The following is a 21,776-nucleotide window of genomic DNA, read 5'->3' on the forward strand; positions in this document are numbered from 1 at the left end:
TTAATAATTTTCCCAGTGGGCCAACAGTTTGACCAGCAAAATTCTCAAATCTGTTCTCAGGCTGAAATAAAAGGGGATATGAGTTTATACTTTATGAAGTTCTCCCATGAAGCAAGACAACACATGGAAATTCTCTATCCATTTGTGCAATTAAACTTTACCAATCTCTAATGACTAAGCTTTTGGCTTACTCAAACATCCTTCCATTTTCCTTTCTAGGGGTGGCAGAGCAAATCAGCAGGAGAGAGAATTCTTGACTTTGCATATTGCTGGCTCTTGGCTCGAAAGCCATCTACTAATTGGGCCATTCTGCATAGTAGTAGTCTCTCCAGGGAACGAATAACTCCACTTTTCCTAGAGAATAAATCTGAAGACTGTACAATTAAAATGCTGCACTACTTTGCCCCAACTTATGGCAATATAAAAACATTACTGCATCCAGCATGAGGTAGGCCCACCTCGAGGTATTTTCTCCAGACACCACTAATTGCAAACTATATATTAAGTACAGTTTGTTTTGATAATAGTATATATGATCAGTTTTAATAATGCTGTAACTCTTGACTTTTCATATAGTAAATAAACTATTTTCCACCCATTCCAAGTAAACGATACAACTCAAGTAATACTATTGGTGTTTTCCCCAGCCATTACACAAATATAGCTGCCTAGATTGTAATGTAATGCTTCAGAAATATGATGTTATATTTATATCAACTAGAAGAGTGGGCAATGGTGTTGTGTCACTAATATTTATACTGTATACAGATGACTATTATGTAATACACACTAATTGTAATATATGGCTTCTCTTTCCACCCCTGCACCATTACCTCTGAAGTCCCCCAAGGATCCATCTTTAGCTCATTTCTATTTCCATCTACATGTTGCCCCTCAACATCATCCAAAGCCATATTGCTAGCCAGTTAAGTTCCATATGTACGCCAATGACATTCAACTCTATCTCACCACCATCTCTTAACCCCTTCACTGCCTCGGTTGCCAAAATTGCTTGTCTGACATCCAGTCCTGAATGACCCGAAATTTCTTCCCATTAAACATTGGGAAGATCAAAGCCATTAGGAGCTAAAAGGCTGGCAGAGGGTGTTGAGCATGCTTTCAGAAAGCATTTAAACTAATTCAGCAAGGGGATAGTGCAGATCAGTTCAAAGTTAGTTTAAGTGTGCAAACATTTAATACAACAGCAGCTGGTGATGTAACGTATAACTCAACAGCAATTAGGATCAGATACTCCATCATTGGCACCAGATGCCAATATGTTCCTCTGTTGCACTTTATAATCCAATTAGTTTTTAAACCAGATATTGATTCACGCCAGATGAAGCTGCAGGATATATGATAGTCCTCCTTTATTATCTCAAGCTTGTTTTTTTGCCATTTTAAATCGCTTATGAAAGTTTGTTCTGCTCCATTTAGCTCAGTCATGGGTACAAAAATCTGTCCACCACCAGATTAATAAAATAACACTTTCCATATACATAAAACCAAAATAGAATAGACACAATCATAATTGACACCAAAATCAGGAAACATTGGCCTAGAAATTCCAGTCGAGGTCTTCCCACGGGCGACCGACTGAAAAAAGGAAAAAAGATACGCACTTACCTGTTCCTGTTGCACCCATGAGAGATCCTGGTCCCGAGGTCTCCACTGACTATGGATGTCCTGATGTGCAAACTGGAGCTGGAGTCACATGGCTCTGGGCAGCCAATCCAGGCACAGTATTTTCTCATTCCTAATAACGGGAACTCCATAAGTAGGAGTTCTCATTATGATTGAGAAACAGCCCCCAAACACCAAAACACTAAAAAATAGAAAAAACACACTACATATTTAAGGTTAAAGTTATTAATGTCTTATAAAAAAATATATATTTCCGATTTTTAAAAGTTTTAAAAATAATGGTTTAAAATACACTTACTGTAGTGGGAAGGGTTTTTAAACAGTAACATTTGTTTTTTAAAATTTTATATTATATTATATTTTTGTATGTTTTAAAACTTTTACATTTGTAAAAGTAGGCTATGCGCCTGCTTTTATCAGGCGCCAGAGTTTTCAGGACATTCGCTGGGCAAGATATGGGTAAATACCGCAATCTTGCCCATGCGAATGTCCTGGCTGCCGAGATGTGGAGGATCTGTCAAGCTGGAGCTTGACAAATCAGAAAAGCACGTTTTAAGCGCATGCGCATTGCGCGCTGAAAACTGGCTTTTGCGATGCCTTCCCGGGTCCATACACACTCATGAACTACTGCCATCTAGTGCAGTAGAGAATCAACTGAAGCATTTAAAAAGATGGGGTTTGAATCCTGAAAAGCAAAAAGTAGAGGAACATGGGACTGGAATATGCATGATAAACAATCTAATTGAATCCTGAAATAGGACTCAAATGCCAGCATAAGCCAGGTGGGGTATTTCCCCTCCCAACATTTTTGTTGAATTAGAATGCTTAATAAATACAAATGATCAACATCGCAACACACCAACAGCTTGGTCTGTTAGACGCTTCTTACATAATGACCCTCAACAAAATGCACAAACCTGGTTTATAATTGCAAATATAATAAAATAATTCTTGAAAGATAGCATTAGTTCAGATTTACAGGCTGATGCAAAAACAAAATGATGATTAATAAACCTTTTTACCCATGCTACTTAGCATACCTAACTTATGCAAGGACTATCTCAATTTAAAAAGTTACAGAAAGGATTGACCGATAAAAGGTCTGCACAACTGAAAAATAAAATGGATAAGAGAGAAAGTCGCAAGGGTTTAAAATGCTGTGCAATATTAGTGTGTTCAGATACAATGACCACCAGGCTCACAAAGTCTGTTGCTAAGGTAATTTTGAGCCTAAATATCAATGATGGGCAGAATGAGACAGCAAATAGAGGTAGAAATAAAATGAGTTTAGTGGTGCTGACTTTTAAAAGTTAACTGACAGTGCTCAGGCATCTTATTTCTCTTATAGTTTTACTGCATGCAAAATGCTTAACTACCAAATTTAAACTACTGACATTACTAACACAGTTTGGCCATGACCAAGATATTCAGCACTTCACACAATGGAGACATTATACTTTCATGACATTTTCTTACTGTAAAAGTGGATCTTCCACCATCTTGCATGTTATAATTGACTGCACAAGGGTGCCCAGCAGATCGCCCTCTTTATGAAATCAGTATCTTGGCACAATGGCAAAGTGCTCCTAGTCAAGGTGACTTCGACCTACCTTCTCCACTCATGAGGACTACTTTTGCTTCAAAGTTGGCCAGTATTTGTTTATTCACAATTTAAGCTGTGCCGGTAACAGAATTAGGTCATAGACCCAAAAGTGTAGCTTGTATATACAAAATTTGGTGTGGTGTATCCCATGATTGCCTGATTTTGTTTCTGACTCAACTTTGTTTAGTTTGACAAGGTAAGTTTCTGATAAAACTGGCCAATTTAGGGCAACACTATTGCTAAGGGTCACAGTAGAGGGGAAGGATGCAGCTTTGATCCCAACTCAGTTTCCAATCTGAGCCACACTAAGCATGGAGGGAAAAAGACAGGGTCAAAGAGCTCAGTCTGAATAGTACCTTGCAACTCAGACAATGCCTGAGGAGAGCAGGAGGAAAAATACAAGAAGAGACCTTTTCTGCAGAAAAGAGCAGGTGGACTGACAAGTCCATACTCACAATGAATAGAACATACGGTGACAACTTAATTTGTATTTATATAGTGCCTTTAACATAGTAAAATGTCCCAAAGCGCTTCACAGGAGCATTATCAGACAAAATGTAACACCAAGCCACAAAGAAATTAGGATGTAGGTTTTAACGAGTGTCTTAAAGGAGAGGGGTGTAGAGATGCGGAGAGGTTTAGGGAGGGAATTCCAAAGCTTAGGACCTCTGCAGCTGGTGGGCCGATTAAAATCAGGGATGCTCAAGAGGCCAGAATTGGAGGAGCGCAGATACCTTGGGACGGTTGTAGGGCTGGAGGAGGTTACAGAGATAGGGAGGGGCGAGGCCATGGAGGGATTTGAAAATAAGGATGAGAATTTTAAAATCGAGATGTTGTTTAACCGGGGGTCAATGTCGATCAGCGAACACAGGGGTAATGGGTGAACCAGACTTGGTGCAAGTTAGGATACAGGCAGCAGAGTTTTGGATGACCTCAAGTTTACAGAGGGTAGAATATAGGAGGACGGCCTGGAGTCAAGTCTAGGAGGTAACAAAGGCCTGGATGAGGGTTTCAGCAGATGAGCTGAGGTGGGGCAGAGTTGAGCGATGTTACAGAGGTGGAAATAGACGATCTTAATGATGACGCGGATGTGTGATCAGAAGCTCATCTCTGGCTCAAATATGACATGAAGGTTACCAACAGTTTGGTTGAGCCTCAGACAAAATTGCCAGGGAGAGGGATGGAGTCGGTGGCTAGGGAACAGAGTTTGTGGTGGGAACTTAAAACTACCTAAAAAATGTTAAATGTCAGATGAAATATAATTGACTTTGTAACTTAAGAAAAAAGATCACTGCTGTTGACGGTCATAAGGTAGAAGTAATGTTGAGACTCACAATTAAAAGTACATATATTGTAAAAAGAATCGCATCACATTGACATTGAAACAGCTCCTAAAATTGTAAAGATGAGTCAATCCAGGCCAATTTCATGCACCTTATGGCATAGGTCACAAAGCCATGTCGGTAAAGATTTAGGACCAAAGCTGAGGATGTTATATACCTATAAATGCATTTTCCCTCCTTTTTATAAGTGGGTGTAAAAAATATTTTAACATTTTTGCATTACAATTCTTAAATCACTACCACTATCAACATGCTTACAATATCTTCAGGACACATTATTCGCATGTGACTGAGCATCTTAAATAGCTCAAATTTATTTTACAATACATTGTAATTTCATCTTCTCCGATTGCCTTGAGCTTTGCTGTGTGTTTTATCTTTCCTTTCCAATCTGTTAAACAGGAGACCAGTATCAGGCCCCAATTTTCTTCCTTCAAAATGGCAAATATTATTATAGTATTTGGCCAAGAAATTCAAATGTCCCCAATCTCGCTCATGTGGGCCAACAGCTAGCCGTGAAAGCAATTTATTAGCAATTGTTGGGGCCACAGGCTGCAAGAGGATCCCGTAAACACGCAGGCACTCCAAGGTGACATGAAGTACAGTTTCCAGCCAGCAGCAATCCTCAGCATTTTTGCGGTCAACTTTCCAGGGGGCATGCCGTTGGAAAAAGCCATTTGTTAACCGAACGCAAAAGTTGATGGCTTCCAAGGCCTTATAAATTTGAAATTTTTCAAAGGAGTGTTCAACATCCAACGGTAGTTGCTCAACTAATTGAATCATTTTGTAGTCTTCAGTCGTTGCTCTGCTTGAAGGTGACATGTAGTGCTCATGCTGCCTCTCAGGAAAACAGTGATTTGAAAAAGACGAGTAGATTTGGTCAGGATTCAAGTTTGTGCCTGTACAACGGTTAAGGAGGCCTCCCAAAGCATCTGCAAGCTCTGCATTTAGAACTTTCACCACTTTATCATCGTAATAGTCACAGTCTGTTTCTGGCACACCTTGCCGCAGCAAAAAATATCTGAAGCCATCAGCAGTGTACACAGAAAATCGTCCCATGGGATCAATTACATTCCCAAGGCTCTTGGACATCTTCTGCCCATTAACTGTCCAATGTGAATGAACATAGATTTGCTTTGGTAACTGCAGGCCAGCTGCCATCAGGAAAGCAGGCCAATATATAGCATGGAACTTGAGAATATCCTTCCCAACAATATGATGTGCTGTAGGCCACCAATGATTATGATCCTCTGGATAACCTGCTACAGTCAGGTAATTAACTAAGGCATCTAACCATACATAAATTGTGTGTGTTGAATCTCCGGGAACTGGGATACCCCATTTCAAACGGTTCCTCTGTCGTGATACTGATAAGTCTGGAATTTCTTCCTGCAGCCATTGGACAGCAATGCGATGGAATTTTTCAGGATATATTGCTTGTGGATTCTCCTTCAACCAGTCCAACAACATTGGTCTAAATTCAGACAGCCTGAACATATAATTTTCTTCTTTAGTCCATTCTACCTGTTGGTTAGAAATACATTTTAGAATAAATACATTTCAATATACAATTACTGCCTCAGTTTTTCCCCAGGTGATGGATATCGATTGCTTGGATTTAAAAAAAACTCAGTAGATACTCATTGTGGACTATGAAACATAGAATATATTTGAATAGATGAGAAATGTCATCTCACTCAAGCTTCCACCATAGCAATGACACAAAACTAGATTTTTTAAACTCAAGAGCTCCCAAGGATTGCAAGTGGGGTATTGATAATATACTGATAGCAGAGAGTGGTCTTTTGAAGTTAGATTAAGGTAGTGCAGAGGGACGGTTTACTCTGCAGCAAGTTTATTGTGTAAGTTGCATCACATCACTGTGATGCTGAGTGCTTCAAAAGTAGAGAAAGTATTGCATTTTCTTTCAAGCTTTAACAAGCACTAAAAGCAAATATCACACAAAGCAGCTGAAACATTCCATAACTGAAAAATCCAGATACTGCACATAGCAGCCTACATACTGAACTACCAAATGTATTGCTCCTTTCCATTAACATCTAGCCCAGTGTATTGATCCCATAGAGGAGTATTGATCAGATCTGAACATTGTATTGTGAAGTGCTGAACCAATGTCAGGCATAGGATTACCTGGTGTCCACTTTCCAAAGATACTTTAATAATGTTTCCATGTGCGTCCTTTCTTTCAACAACCTGCGAATCAGACAGGAAAGTCTCATCTGAAGTGGAATACCATCCCTCGTACATTCCTTGGTAGAGGTAGCCCTTTTCACGCAAAACGCACCAAAAATGTTGGACAGCATTTTTGTGACGCTCCTCTGTGGTTCGAATGTAATCGGTGTATGAAACTAGGGACTGTTGGAACAATGTCCTGAACTCCTCAGACACTCTGGAACAGAATTCTAATGGGTCTTCAGCTGCAGCATCTGCAGCTTGTTGAATCTTCAGGCCATGCTCATCTGTACCTGAAATAAATGATACAGCGGTGTTATACTTAGACAACAATACCCATCATCGAATATATAAATAATTGCAGTAAGTGAGAAACCATTGGTGGTGTATAGATAACTGCAGGACCAACAAGTGGCCCCAGAGTGAATAAATATGCATTTGAGCACACATCCCCTTATGCTATTGCAGAGCTCTTAATCTTAGCCACGTTGCTCTGGAATTGGCATGAAGAAAAATATAACCTAGCAGGAAGGGGGAAGGGAAGAAACTAAGCATTATTTTTATCAATACTGCATTTCAGCCAATAGCAGCTGTATGCACATGAACGGCCTGGAGATACCTATACGGGGGGGGGGGGGGGGAGCAGTGTGTCATTTCTAACTTCCATTCACTTTAACAAGACAACTATGGCTTGTTAAAAAGCTGTCATTCCCAGTTTTTTTTTTTAAAGCTGGCTCATTCATAGTTACAATTAACATTGCAATATTCCACTGAAGACAACTTTGCATGTAGCATATGTTTCCATGACTGTTATAACTCTTTCATGCTATCTTGGTTGTAAGTCGTAAAAGGCTTTTACTGCTCCAGCAAAATGGAAAAAAGAACAAGCAGGCTGTTGCACCTAGTCATCACACCATTCTCCCTTAGTACGGCAGAGGAAAGCATGCTTCCTTACAAGATATCTGTAGCTAGTCATTACAAATATTTCAAGATTTTATATATGTTTTTTAAATAGTTAATTGAATGGACTAACAGCCTTATTGTTTCACTATAAAACTGCAATGGACCAAACCCTTTGCGGCATAAACAAAAAGCAAAATACTGCAGATATTGGAAATCTGGAAACAAGGTACACATATTTTTAAATTATCCCATTTTTCTGACATTCACTTCACATCGTCACAGCAATGGTAAATTTCCCGAGAGCAGTGTATTTTAAAAGTCTAATCACTTATGTAGTCAGACTCACTTGTTAGATAAACATTATGCTCTATTTTACTATTTACTGTGGCACACTGTAGTTATCATCAGGACACATAATGGCCTGGATTTTTCTCAGTGGCAATAGAACAGCTTTCGCCAGTCACCTCCTGTACAACTCCCCACAGCCTTTTTGAAGGCTTGTCAGCAGGGACTACAACTAATCCGGTGACTGTTTCAGTGCTGCACCCTCGACAGGGGATCTGCAGTAACTGAACAGGACATTCAACAGAGAGGCTCGTCAACCAATCAGACTGAAGTATCCTCATTGAGACAGGCAGAGTTCAAATCAAATAGTAAAAAAAAACAGGAACTATGAATAACATTTAAGTCATGTACAGGAAGCGAAATAAAGATTGGAAAATACAGCCAGGATTGAGAGAGATAAAAGAGACAAATAGAAAAAGTAAAACATGTTTATTTTAATTTGTAACATTAGGCGACTTAAGAAAATATTTTTTTTTTTTTAAAAAGCACAGCGAGTGGTTAGGATCTGGAATGCACTGCCTGAAAGGGTGGTGGAGGCAGACTCAATCACAGTTTTCAAAAGGGAGTTGGATAAGTACCTGAAAGAAAAACATTTGCAGGGCTGCAAGGAAAGGGCAGGGGAGTGGGACTAGCTAAGGTGCTCTTGCAGAGAGCCGGCACAGGCTCGACAGGTCGAATGGCCTTCTTCCATGCTGTAACCATTCTATGATTCGATTTTATGATCAGTTTTACTGAAGGAATGAAACTTCATACTTCTAAAATACATTTTTCAGGGCCAGCAGGTTGTTCAGCAGCAATTATGGCCTGGAAATTCTGGACAGAGGCTTCCCACGGGCAACTGCCTCCGACCGGAGAATTTTTACGAATCTACATGGTGGTCTCGGAGGCGCCCTGGATTCCGTTGGGGAAGCCTTCTCCTCCAGCTCTGCGAAGTGTGCTCCCTTCCGGAGGGTTCCCACGCAGAAGTTGCAGTCACGTAGAAACTTCGTACGGACCCAGGGATTTCCAGGCCTATCACTTATTATGCATTAAAATCCCACTTACTCCTAAATGTAGCGGCCCTAATTTTTCAGCCATTTTTAGTGTGGAAGTAGTGGGACGTATCCCAAGTGCACGCCGTTAGTGATTGCAGTGCCACGAGTGAGGACTGCAACACTGCACATTGTGGAGCAGCAGGGTAATCGCTGACAGTCACACCTGGATTTCAACATTTTACTACTCATGTGCGGACACCAGAAGCTGCTGCCTGATTTACCCTGTAACAACCTCGCCATTATTAGTACAGAAAAATCAGTGCCAATATCAACTATATGAAGAAAACAGATTTCACACGATCACAGGTATGATACATTTTACTGGCATGCACCCATCTGCACAATGAAAGTTTAACAGGCCGAAGATACTAATGTGATGGCCGCAGTCCATTTCAGTTTCTAGGCATGCTCAATCAGGGACAGAGCTCATTACATATGGTGCCATCTTATGGAGCGATTACTAGGGATCGGTTTTTAATTATTTGAAGGAATGCTTGAATCATCAGTCACAAGAAGAATGCATTTCTTAAAGCAGCAACAGACTGGGAAATTAAACAGGGTGTCACATCAATTCTACCATATTAATTTCAAACATAAAAACTGCAAAAGTGAGCTGCGAGGAGGATGCTATGAGGCTGCAGAGTGACTTGGACAGGTTAGGTGAGTGGGCAAATGCATGGCAGATGAAGTATAATGTGGATAAATGTGAGGTTATCCACTTTGGTGGTAAAAACAGAGAGACAGACTATAATCTGAATGGTGACAAATTAGGAAAAGGGGAGGTGCAATGACACCTGGGTGTCATGGTACATCAGTCATTGAAGGTTGGCATGCAGTTAAGAAAGAAAATGGCCTGTTGGCCTTCATAGCAAGGGGATTTGAGTACAGGGGCAGGGAGGTGTTGCTACAGTTGTACAGGGCCTTGGTGAGGCCACACCTGGAGTATTGTGTACAGTTTTGGTCTCCTAACTTGAGGAAGGACATTCTTGCTATTGAGGGAGTGCAGCGAAGGTTCACCAGACTGATTCCCGGGATGGCGGGACTGACCTATCGAGAAAGACTGGATCAACTGGGCTTGTATTCACTGGAGTTCAGAAGAATGAGAGGGGATCTCATAGAAACGTTTAAAATTCTGACGGGTTTGGACAGGTTAGATGCAGGAAGAATGTTCCCAATGTTGGGGAAGTCCAGAACCAGGGGTCACAGTCTAAGGATAAGGGGTAAGCCATTTAGGACCGAGATGAGGAGAAACTTCTTCACCCAGAGAGTGGTGAACCTGTGGAATTCTCTACCACAGAAAGTTGTTGAGGCCAATTCACTAAATATATTCAAAAAGGAGTTAGATGAAGTCCTTACTACTAGGGGGATCAAGAGGTATGGCGAGAAAGCAGGAATGGGATACTGAAGTTGCATGTTCAGCCATGAACTCATTGAATGACGGTGCAGGCTCGAAGGGGCGAATGGCCTACTCCTGCACCTATTTTCTATGTTTCTGTGTTTTCTGTAGCAGATACGCCATCTGCTGCTAAATAGCCTTATCCCTGCAACAGATGTAGCAGGGTGGCTTTGAAAAAAAAGTGATCCAGGAACTTACTGCCGTAAAATTCTCCAGACTGAAAGAGCAACCTTCTTTTTTTTGTTTATGAATTATTCCGCAACAAAAATAAAAGTATGTGTTTTTGCAATAACGCTGCTATTCAATGTCCCGTGACATTTTACAACTGATGTACCAAAACTTGGACTATTGTGTTCCACACGATGAATTACGCACGAGATTATGCAGTGTTTATTTGCAATGTCGACATTCTTTTTTTTTTCTATTCGTTGCCAATCTTTCCAATTCTTTGTCAGATCACAAACGCCAGAGGTCACCTTGCACACATCAAGGATCACTCTGCGCCAATGCTCTTAGCCAAAAGACCTAGAGCCACTGCACCGTTCCTGGAAGTACTGCAATACCAGGTTTGTGCCATGGAGGGGGATGGGTCAGGGCCCCCCCAGGTGGATGGGTCAGGCCCCCCCGAGGTGGATGGGTCAGGCCCCCCCCAGGTGGATGGGTCAGGCCCCCCACCCCCCCCAGGTGGATGGGTCAGGCCCCCCACCCCCCCCAGGTGGATGGGTCAGGCCCCCCCGAGGTGGATGGGTCAGCCCCCCCCCCCCAGGTGGATGGGTCAGCCCCCCCCGAGGTGGATGGGTCAGCCCCCCCCCCACCCACCCCCCCCAGGTGGATGGGTCAGCCCCCCCCCCCAGGTGGATGGGTCAGCCCCCCCCGAGGTGGATGGGTCAGCCCCCCCCACCCCCCCCAGGTGGATGGGTCAGCCCCCCCCCCCCAGGTGGATGGGTCAGCCCCCACCCCCCCCAGGTGGATGGGTCACCACCCCCCCCAGGTGGATGGGTCAGCCCCCCCCCCAGGTGGATGGGTCAGCCCCCCCCCCCAGGTGGATGGGTCAGCCCCCCCCCCCAGGTGGATGGGTCAGCCCCCCCCCCCAGGTGGATGGGTCAGCCCCCCCCCACCCCCCCCAGGTGGATGGGTCAGCCCCCCCCCCCAGGTGGATGGGTCAGCCCCCCCCCCCCCCCAGGTGGATGGGTCAGCCCCCACCCCCCCCCCAGGTGGATGGGTCAGCCCCCACCCCCCCCAGGTGGATGGGTCAGCCCCCCCCCAGGTGGATGGGTCAGGCCCCCCCCCAGGTGGATGGGTCAGCCCCCCCCCCCACCCCCCCCAGGTGGATGGGTCAGCCCCCCTCCACCCCCCCCAGGTGGATGGGTCAGCCCCCCCCCCCCCCCCCAGGTGGATGGGTCAGCCCCCCCAGGTGGATGGGTCAGCCCCCCCCCAGGTGGATGGGTCAGCCCCCCCCCCCGGAGGTGGATGGGTCAGCCCTCCCCCCCCGGAGGTGGATGGGTCAGCCCTCCCCCCCCGGAGGTGGATGGGTCAGCCCTCCCCCCCCGGAGGTGGATGGGTCATAGCCCCCCCCCCCCGGTGAATGGGTCATAGCCCCCCCCCCCCCGGTGAATGGGTCATACCCACCCCCCCCCCCCGGTGAATGGGTCAGCCCCCCCCCCCGGTGAATGGGTCAGCCCCCCCCCCCGGTGAATGGGTCAGCCCCCCCCCCCCCCCCGAGGTGGATGGGTCAGCCCCCCCCCCCCCCCCGAGGTGGATGGGTCAGCCCCCCCCCCCCCCCCGAGGTGGATGGGTCAGCCCCCCCCCCCCCGAGGTGGATGGGTCAGCCCCCCCCCCCCCCCCCCGAGGTGGATGGGTCAGCCCCCCCCCGGTGAATGGGTCAGCCCCCCCCCCCCGGTGAATGGGTCAGCCCCCCCCCCCCCGGTGAATGGGTCAGCCCCCCCCCCCCCCGGTGAATGGGTCAGCCCCCCCCCCCCCCCCCCCCGGTGAATGGGTCAGCCCCCCCCCCCCCCCCCGGTGAATGGGTCAGCCCCCCCCTCCCTATTGCCGATACTCTGCCCAGCGCCAGCCCGGTACCTGTTGCCAGCTTGGCCCGGTATCCCAGTAAAACCCTGGAGCGACACAAGGCGTCGGCCAGCACCGCCGAGTACAGGTGGCCGATGTGAGGAGCCGCGTTCACGTAGAAGACGGGGGTGGTGACGAGGAAAGAGCCGCGGCCTGCGATGGCCCTGCCGGCGGGCCGGCCCAGAGCCCGCGCGTTGCTAGGAGACGAGCAGAGGCACCGAGGCCCGGCCGGCGGCGGCGGAACACGGGACAGGCGCACAGCCCGCAGGTGGGCGGTGCCCCTCATTCCGGGGCCGGGAACACTAACACTAACACTGCCTCATACTTCAGTGCGGCGCTCCCACTGACCGCGACCGGGCCCGGGGCCTTCGCGCCTGCGTACTGACCTACGCCCATTGACGGGCCAATCAGCGCGGGGATCGCATTTGCGCATGCGTACTACGGCATGTCCCTCAAGCGCAACGACTTCTTTAGCACATGCGCACAGAGAAGAATCTGAGTCGGCGGCGAGTACCACGTGCCCTGGTCTGCCAGGATTGGTGGGCTCCTGGAAGCCTGACAATGAAAAGAACCTTAAAATAGACATGACATTTTGTTTTTGTGTTCAGCCCAGTGTCTGCAAACTTCTCTACCCACAGCCAGCTTAGAATGTGCAACTTGTGACCAAAGGGAGTATTGAGGTGAATAGCATCATCATCATCATCATCATCATCGGAGGCAGCCCCGCCAACTCTTGTCATGTCTGTAGCGCCACACGGTGGCTGTGGACATATCGTGTACTGCAACTACAGAGTTAATAATAAACAGAAGCAGGAGGTTCCCGAAACTTCCCAGAGCTGCCTGCCACGTTAGAAAGCAGTGTGCCCTGTGTGCTGTGTGCTGTGCTCTGTGCGCTGTGTGCTGTGCTCTGTGCCCTGTGTGCTGTGCTGTGTGTACACCACATCTGGCCACGGAACGGGATTTTTCAGATGAAGAGTTCAGCCAGCCGACAGAGAGACTTTGGAAGCTTCTCTGCCTTCGGCAAAAGCCGTGGTTTAAAAAAAAAATGAGCACGCTGCCGGCACTGCAGAGATCAAAATGGCTGCAGCCCGTGGGAGTCGTGGGTCATTTCGGGGAATGTACACACGGCCGGGAACGGTTTAAAGCATATGTGGATCGGCTAGAAATGTATTTCACTGCAAATAACATAATCCATGTTCCAGGGAATGCAGATCAGAACCGGGCTGTGTTGGAACTGAAGCGAGCTATCTTCTTATCTGAAGCGGGTCCAGCGTTGTAGGAAATCCTGATAAATCTGCTTGTGAAATCTTTAAGCATTGTGCCCAACGACGACAAGCCAAAGGACACAATGCTTAAAGAGATTTTAACGAAGCTGGAGCAGCACTATAACCCCAAACCGCTAGAAATTGCTGAAAGCTATCGTTTCGGTATACAAAATCAAAAGACTGATGAAAGTATCGGTGATTACATTATAGCATTAAACAAAGCTTTCTATTCGCTGTAATTTCAGAAACTTTCAAAAGCAAGCATTGCGGGACTGTTTTGTTTGTGGGGTGAAAAATGATGTGACCAGAAGAAAGTTACTGACGACGGGTGATTTAACTTTTGAGATTGCTTGTCAGACAGCGAGGTCGATGGGCATGGCCGAACAATATTCCCGAGAATTTCATAATAATTACAGTCGTCAGTCAACCGAGGTAAATCGCCTGCAGATTCAAAGTAAAAAACGGTGGGGGCCCAAAGTCTCAGAAACTGGAAATTGTAACAGAGCATCGAAGTCATGCTATTGGTGCCTGGGACAACGCATTGCTCAAAGTGCGAAGGCAGAGTGTTTCTTCTGCAGAAAGACTGGGCATCTTGTGAAGGCATGCCGACTGAAGGGTAAATCAGCTTTCAAAGCTATGAGTCCAGCGTTCAAAGCTCTGAGTAGAAATTCCCAGAGACTACATAGCATGGAAAAACAACAACAGGACGAGGAGATGTTAGAGATACACGTCATCAGGAACACGGGGTTAACGGATAGCGATTCGAAAAGTATCAAAATCCACATAGATGTTGCGGGATTCAAGATACCAATGGAACTCGACACGGGTGCATCCATGAGTGTAGTACCGGAGTCGCTGTACCGCGACAAATTGCGTGATTTTCAACTGGAGAAATCCAAGATAGAGCTGCAAGGCTACCCGGTAGGGGAAATTCCTGTGGTAGGTCGTATCACCGTACCGGTGAAATATAAGGATCGATTTCAGAATTTGCCTCTAATAGTAGTGAAAGGAGACAAGCCTGCCTTACAAGGAAGAAATTGGTTGAGATCAGTGAAGCTGGATTAGAATGAGATTTTCCGTGTGGAAGCAAGATTTTCATCAACGGAAGAGGTTATCAAGAAGTATCTGAAGGTGTTCTGTGAAACGGGCAGTCCGATCCAAGGCTTCAAGGCAAGTGTCAGGGTACAGAAGGACGCTAGATCGGTTTACTACAAGCCACGTTCCATACCATATGCACTCAAGGAGAAAGCTGAGCAAGAACTCAAAAGTCTAGAGACTGAGAACATTATTTCTAAGATAGATCGATGTAATTGGGCTACACCCATTGTTGTACCTAAGTCCGATGGTAAGATAGGATTGTGTGGTGATTATAAAGTAACCGTAAACCAGATTCTAGAGGGTAAATGTCCCCAATACATTGCCAAGTGTAGAAGATTTGTTCACAACACTGACAGATGGTCAGATCTTCTCAAACCTGGATCTTACAAATGCCTACTTACAGCTTGAACTAGATGAGGAGTTCAAGCCATGTTTGACTATAAATACTCATCTAGGCCTATATCAATTTAATAGGCTACCGTTTGGAGTGTCTTCCGCCCCTGCTATATTCCAAGGGGTGATGAACCAGATTTTGCAAGGTATTGAAGGGGTAGTATGTTATTTGGATGACATACTAATTTCAGCACCAAATAGGCAAATTCATAACATATTGAATGAAGTCCTCAAACGGCTAGAGAAGCACAGAGCACAAGTGTCTGCTTGTAAGTGTGAGTTATTTAAAAACTCAGTGGAGTACTTAGGGTACAGAGTTGACAAAGATGGTTTACATCCAACCATGGGAAAGCTGGGTGCAATCAGAAATGCACCCACTCCCAGGAATGTCACTGAATTTCAATCATTTTTGAGTCTTTTGAACTATTATGGGAAGTTCCTACCAAATTTGGCTACAGTATTACATCCACTGAATGAACTTTTGAAAAAACAGGTCCATTGGAAGTGATCAAAAGAATGCGATACAGCATTCAAGGGGTGTAAAAGAAAATTGGTAAGAGAGCACCATGTTAGTTCACTATGACATATCTAAGGAGATTAAGCTAGCATGTGATGCCTTGCTGTATGGAGTTGGGGCAGTGATCTCTCATGTATCATGTAGTCGGGAGGAGACACCAATTGCTTTTGCTTCACGCACTCTCCGTGCCAGTGAGAGTAATTATGCGCAAATCGAAAGGGAAGCTTTGGCATTAATTTTTGAGGTCAAGAAGTTTCACAAGTACTTGTATGGTCGTAAGTTTACCATCGTTGCAGACCATAAGTCCCTGACAGCAATCCTCCATCCAAAGTCCCCAGTTCCAACATTAACTGCAGTCCGAATGCAGAGATGGGCTTTGATTCTGTCAGCAAAAACATACGATATTGAATACAGATGATCAGCTGATCACAGTAATGCTGATGCTATGTCTAGATTGCCTTCCCCATCACAAGTTACACCCGATAGGGAAGAAGTGTTTTATTTTTCATACATTGATGAACTGCCAGTCACAGCTGAAGAGATTGGTAGAGCAACCAAACGTGACCCAGTGATGTCAAAGGTGTATGAGTATATTGCAAATGGCTGGCCAAACCAGGTAACAGACAAAGATATTCTTCCATTCTTCATTCGTAGGAATGAATTATCAGTCGATAAAGATTGTATCATATGGGGTGCAAGAGTGGTTATACCAAATAAATTAGGAGACCTCCATGACCAACACCTGGGAATGTGCTTGACCAAGAGTTTTGCACGCAGTTACTTATGGTGGCCAGGTCTTGATAAAGATATAAAGTACATCGTGAGTCAGTGTACGACATGTCAATTGGTAAGCAAGCAACCTCATCAGTATCATTACAACCATGGAAATGGCCTCCCAGGGTGTGACAAAGACTACATATTGATTTTGCTGAGTTAGAAGGACAACAATTGTTCATTATGATTGATAGCCATTCAAAGTGGGTTGAGGTGTTTCCAATGTGGAAAATAACAAGTAAAACATTGGACATTTTGCGAAGTTTATTTTCTTCATTTGGCCTCCCAGAAGAAATTGTTTCGGATAATGGACCACAATTTCATTCCAAAGAATTTGCACAGTTCACGAGCAAAAATGGTGTGAATCATACCAAGGTTCCACCATACCATCCTGCTTCGAATGGTGCAGCAGAGCGCACTGTACAAATTGTAAAATGTGCCCTCATAAAACAAATGTTAGATCCAAATCCAAAGAAATAACAGTTGTCATTGGATCACAAATTGGCTAATTTTCTAATTACATATTGTAATACTCCTCATACAACTATTGGTAGAACACCGGTACAGTTGTTTCTCAAACGACAGCCATGAACCAGATTCTCTTTGTTAAAACCAAACTTGGCACAGTCTGTAGAAGAGACACAATTAAGACAGAAAGAGAATCATGATAGAGGTAGAGTAAAAGAGAGAAGTGTGAAATTAAACCAGAAGGTGAGAGTGAAGAACCATCACCATAAGTGGTTAAAGTGGTTACTAGGAAGAGTGGTGAAGATAATGTGGTCCTCGCACATATTTGGTAAAGATGTTTGATAATGGACAGGTTAGGTTTGTTCATATTGATCATATTTTACCTAGACATGGAAGGAGTTGAAGGTGGGAATGATTCAATTATTTCTGACTCATCAGATAGTTTTGATACACCAGTAGCAAATCCTACATCCAATGTACTGGAAACAAATCCAAGAGAAAATCAGAATTTTAAGTCCGAGTCCGAGTCAGGAAAGCAAAGAGTCTGAAATTATAGTGAGTTCAAATGAAAATCAAGGAAATCCCTTGGAGGAAAACATTCCTCAGGATGAGCCTCGAATGAAGGTGAATTCGACACCATGTTTGGAAGGTTCTGTTCGAGAGCGAAGGTATCCGCTTCGAAACAGAAAACAAGTGGTTAAGTTAAATTTGTAAATATGGAAAAAATAAGTCCATATCCTATGTATAACCATGCACGTTATGTATGATGTTGTTATAATAACTTCATTAAAGGAGGGAGAAATGTAATGTCTGTAAGCTTGTAATGTTTGTAGTTCCACACTGTGGATATGCTCGTATTGTGTACTGCAACTACAGAGTTAATAATAAACAGAAGCAGAAAGTTCCGGAGACTTCCGAGAGCTGCCTGCCATGTTAGAAAGCTGTGTTGTGTGCTGTGCTCTGTGAATATACCACAACTCTAAAAGTGAGTTCTCAGGTGACTGAACAGTCCAATACGGGAATTACAGTCTCTGTCACAGGTGGAACAGACAGTGGTTGAAGGAAAGGGTTGTTGGGGAGTCTGGTATTCTGCACGCTCCTTCCGCTGCCTGCGCTTGGTCTCTGCATGTTGGCGGCGAGACTCGAGGTGCTCAACGCCCTCCTGGATGCTCTTCCTCCACTTAGGGCGATCTTGGGCCAGGGACTCCCAGGTGCCGGTGGGGATGTTGCACTTTATCAAGGAGGCTTTAAGGGTGTCCTTGAAACATTTCCTCTGCCCACTAGGGGCTCGCTTGCCGTGTAGGAGTTCAGAGTATAGCGCTTGCTTTGGGGGTCTTGTGGACGATGTGGCCTGCCCAACGGAGCTGGTCGAGTGTGGTCAGTGCTTCGATGCTGGGGATGTTGCCTGATCGAGAACACTGATGTTGGTATGTCTATACTCCCAGTGGATTTGCAGGATCTTGCGGAGGCAGCGCTGGTGGTACTTTTCCAGCGCTTTGAGGGGTCTACTGAATATGGTCCATGTCTCTGAGCCATATAGGAGGGCGGGTATCACTACTGCCTTATAGACCATAAGCTTGGTGCCAGATTTAAGGTCCTGGTCTTCAAACACTCTCTTCCTTAGGCGACCGAAAGCTGCGCTGGCACACTGGAGGCGGTGTTGCACCTTGTCGTTGAAGTCTGCCCTTGCTGATAGTAGGCTCCTGAGGAATGGAAAGTGGTCCACATTGTCCAGGGCCGTGCCGTGGATTTTGATGACTGGGGGGTGCAGTGCTGTGTCGCGGGGTCAGGTTGGTGGAGGACCTTTGTCTTACGGATGTTTAGTGCAAGGCCTATGCTTTCGTACGCCTCGGTGAAGATGTTGATGATGGCTTGGAGTTGGGCCTCTGAATGTGCGCAGGCGCAAGCGTCGTCCACGTACTGTAGTTTTTTTTGACAAAGGATGGGACGACCTTGGATCTAGCCTGGAGGCAACGGAGGTTGAACAGGTTCCCATTGGTTCTATTGTTTAGTTCCACTCCAGTGGGGAGCTTGTTGAGAGTGAGATGGAGCACTGCAGCAAGGAAGATTGAGAAGAGCATTGATGCGATGACGCAGCCTTGCTTGACCCCGGTCCGGACGTGGATTGAGTCTGTGGTGGATCCGTTGGTCAGGATCACGGCTTGTATGTCATCATGGAGCAGGCGGAGGATGGTAACAAACTTTTGGGGGCAGCCAAAATGGAGTAGGACGCTCCATAGTCCCTCACGGTTGACAGTGTCAAAGGTCTTTGTGAGGTCAAAGAAGGCTGTGTACAAAGGTTGGTGCTGTTCTCTGCATTTCTCTTGTCGTTGCACAGTGAAGATCATGTCCGTTGTACCCCTTAGAAGACGGAATCCGCATTGTGCTTCTGGGAGGAGCTCTTCAGCCACCGGGAGAAGACGGTTGAGGAGAATTCTTGCGATGACTTTCTCAGTGGCCAACAGCAGAGATTCCTCTGTGGTTGCCAGTCGGACTTGTCCCCTTTTTTTGAAGATGTTCACGATTACGGCATCTCTGAGATCTCCAGGCATGTTCTCCTTCCAGATGAGAGATGCCAATAGTGTTTCTCCACTATACTTTAGTGTCTCAGCGTGGATTCCATCTGCTCCTGATGCCTTGTTGTTCTTGAACTAATGGATGGCCTTTTGTACCTCATGCAGGGCTGAGGTTTTGCTAAGATAGTGGTGGGTAGCATGCTGCGGGATGGAATCGAGGACCCTCGTGTCGAAGGCAGAGTCTCGGTTCAGGAGATCTTCGAAGTGCTCCTTCCAGGGGGCCCTGACTGCCTCGGTGTCCTTAATGACTGTCTCCACATTCTTGGCCAGCAGTGGGGTGGGACCTTGGGTTGTAGGTGGACTTAACTGCGGTGAAGAATCCACGCACGTCATGGCTATCAGCCAGCTGCTGGATCTCCTATGCTTTCTCCACCCACCATTTATTCTTTAGGTCGTGGGTTTTTTGTTGGACCTCGGCCTTCAGCCGCCTGTTGAGCTGTTTTGCTGCTCCAGAATTGGGTTGCTGCTTTAAGTTCAGAAATGCCTTGCGCCCGCAGTTTATTAGCTGCTGGATCTCCTGGTCATTCTCGCGAATAGCATAGATGCATTCAAGGGGAAGTTAGATAAACACACGAGCAGCACGAGTTCGGCGAGAGGCGGGAGTTCCGGGGATCGGAGAGGCCTACAAAAGGCCAGTGAGACCAGGAGCAACACGAGTTCGGCGAGAGGCGAGCTTGTGCAGCTACAGAGAGAAGGCAAAAAAGTAGAAAGAAATGGGAAGGTGACGTCACAGCCAAGGGGGTAAGTGATTGGCTGGTGATTTGTGAGTAGTTTTTCTTTTTTCTCTTCTATAACAGCGAGTAAACTTTAGCATTGTCGTTGCCAATTTAAGTGTATCTAAGGGTTAAGTCATGGCAGGCGAACTCGGTCATGTGATATGCTCCTCCTGTACCATGTGGGAACTCAGGGATACTTCCGGTGTCCCTGACGACTACGTGTGCGGGAAGTGTTTCCGCCTCCAGCTCCTGACGGTCCGCGTTGCGGAATTGGAGCGGAGGGTGGATTTACTCTGGAGCATCCACGATGCTGAGAATGATGTGAATAGCACGTTTAGTGAGTTGGTCTTACCGCAGGTGAAGGGTCCACAGCCAGATAGGGAATGGAAGACCAGCAGGAAGAGCAGTGCAAGGAAGGTAGTGCAGGGGTCCCCTGCGGTCATCCCCCTGCAAAACAGATACACCGCTTTGAGTACTGTTGAGGGGGATGACTCATCAGGGGAGGACAGCAGCAGCCAAGTTCATGGCACCGTGGCTGGCTCTGCTGCACAGGAGTGCAGGAAAAAGAGTGGGAGAGCGATAGTGATAGGGGATGCAATCATAAGGGGAATAGATAGGCGTTTCTGCGGCCGCAACAGACTCCAGGATGGTATGTTGCCTCCCTGGTGCAAGGGTCAAGGATGTCTCAGAGCGGGTGCAGAACATTCTGAAAAGTAAGGGTGAACAGCCAGTTGTCGTGGTGCACATTGGTACCAACGATATAGGTTAAAAAAAAAGGATGAGGCCCTCCGAGACGAATTTAAGGAGCTAGGAGCTAAACTAAAATGTAGGACCTCAAAAGTAGTAATCTCGGGATTGCTACCAGTGCCACGTGCTAGTCAGAGTAGGAATCGCAGGATAGCGCAGATGAATATGTGGCTTGAGCAGTGGTGCAGCAGGGAGGGATTCAAATTCCTGGGGCATTGGAACCGGTTCTGGGGGAGGTGGGACCAGTACAAAACGGACGGTCTGCACCTGGGCAGAACCAGAACCAATGTCCTAGGGGGAGTGTTTGCTAGTGCTATTGGGGAGGAGTTAAACTAATATGGCAGGGGGATGGGAACCAATGCAGGGAGACAGAGGAAAACAAAAAGGAGACAAAAGCAAAAGACAGAAAGGAGTTAAGTAAAAGTGGAGGGCAGAGAAACCCAAGGCAAAAAACAAAAAGGGCCACTGTACAGCAAAATTCTAAAGGGTCAAAGTGTAATAAAAAGGCAAGCGTGAAAGCTCGGTGCCTCAATGCGAGGAATATTCGGAACACAGGAGAGGGCTCTGAGCTAGTTAGAGTGGGTGAGAACTCAGATGAACAGGACCCCAAGAAAGAATGCAAAAGGCAGGAGGCAACAGAGCAGAGTAGCACTGAGGTAAGTGTAAATCACAAAGTGATAGGAAGGGACAATAT

At 46.0% G+C, this 21,776-nt stretch overlaps 1 protein-coding gene across 1 annotated transcript; it reads right to left on the reverse strand.

Annotated features, from left to right (window-relative positions):
• Positions 1 to 3,720: 3,720 nt before the first annotated feature.
• mars2 (methionyl-tRNA synthetase 2, mitochondrial) lies at positions 3,721 to 12,902 on the reverse strand. Its single transcript, XM_070882550.1, has 3 exons — positions 12,541 to 12,902; positions 6,742 to 7,076; positions 3,721 to 6,114 (listed from the first exon to the last, which is right to left on the reverse strand). The coding sequence occupies exons 1-3, from the start codon at positions 12,812 to 12,814 to the stop codon at positions 4,927 to 4,929; spliced, it is 1,797 nt and encodes a 598-aa protein (XP_070738651.1). The 5' UTR covers positions 12,815 to 12,902; the 3' UTR covers positions 3,721 to 4,926.
• Positions 12,903 to 21,776: the final 8,874 nt, after the last annotated feature.

Source organism: Pristiophorus japonicus, chromosome 6 (genome assembly GCF_044704955.1).
Source record: "Pristiophorus japonicus isolate sPriJap1 chromosome 6, sPriJap1.hap1, whole genome shotgun sequence".
Lineage (NCBI taxonomy): Eukaryota > Metazoa > Chordata > Chondrichthyes > Pristiophoridae > Pristiophorus > Pristiophorus japonicus.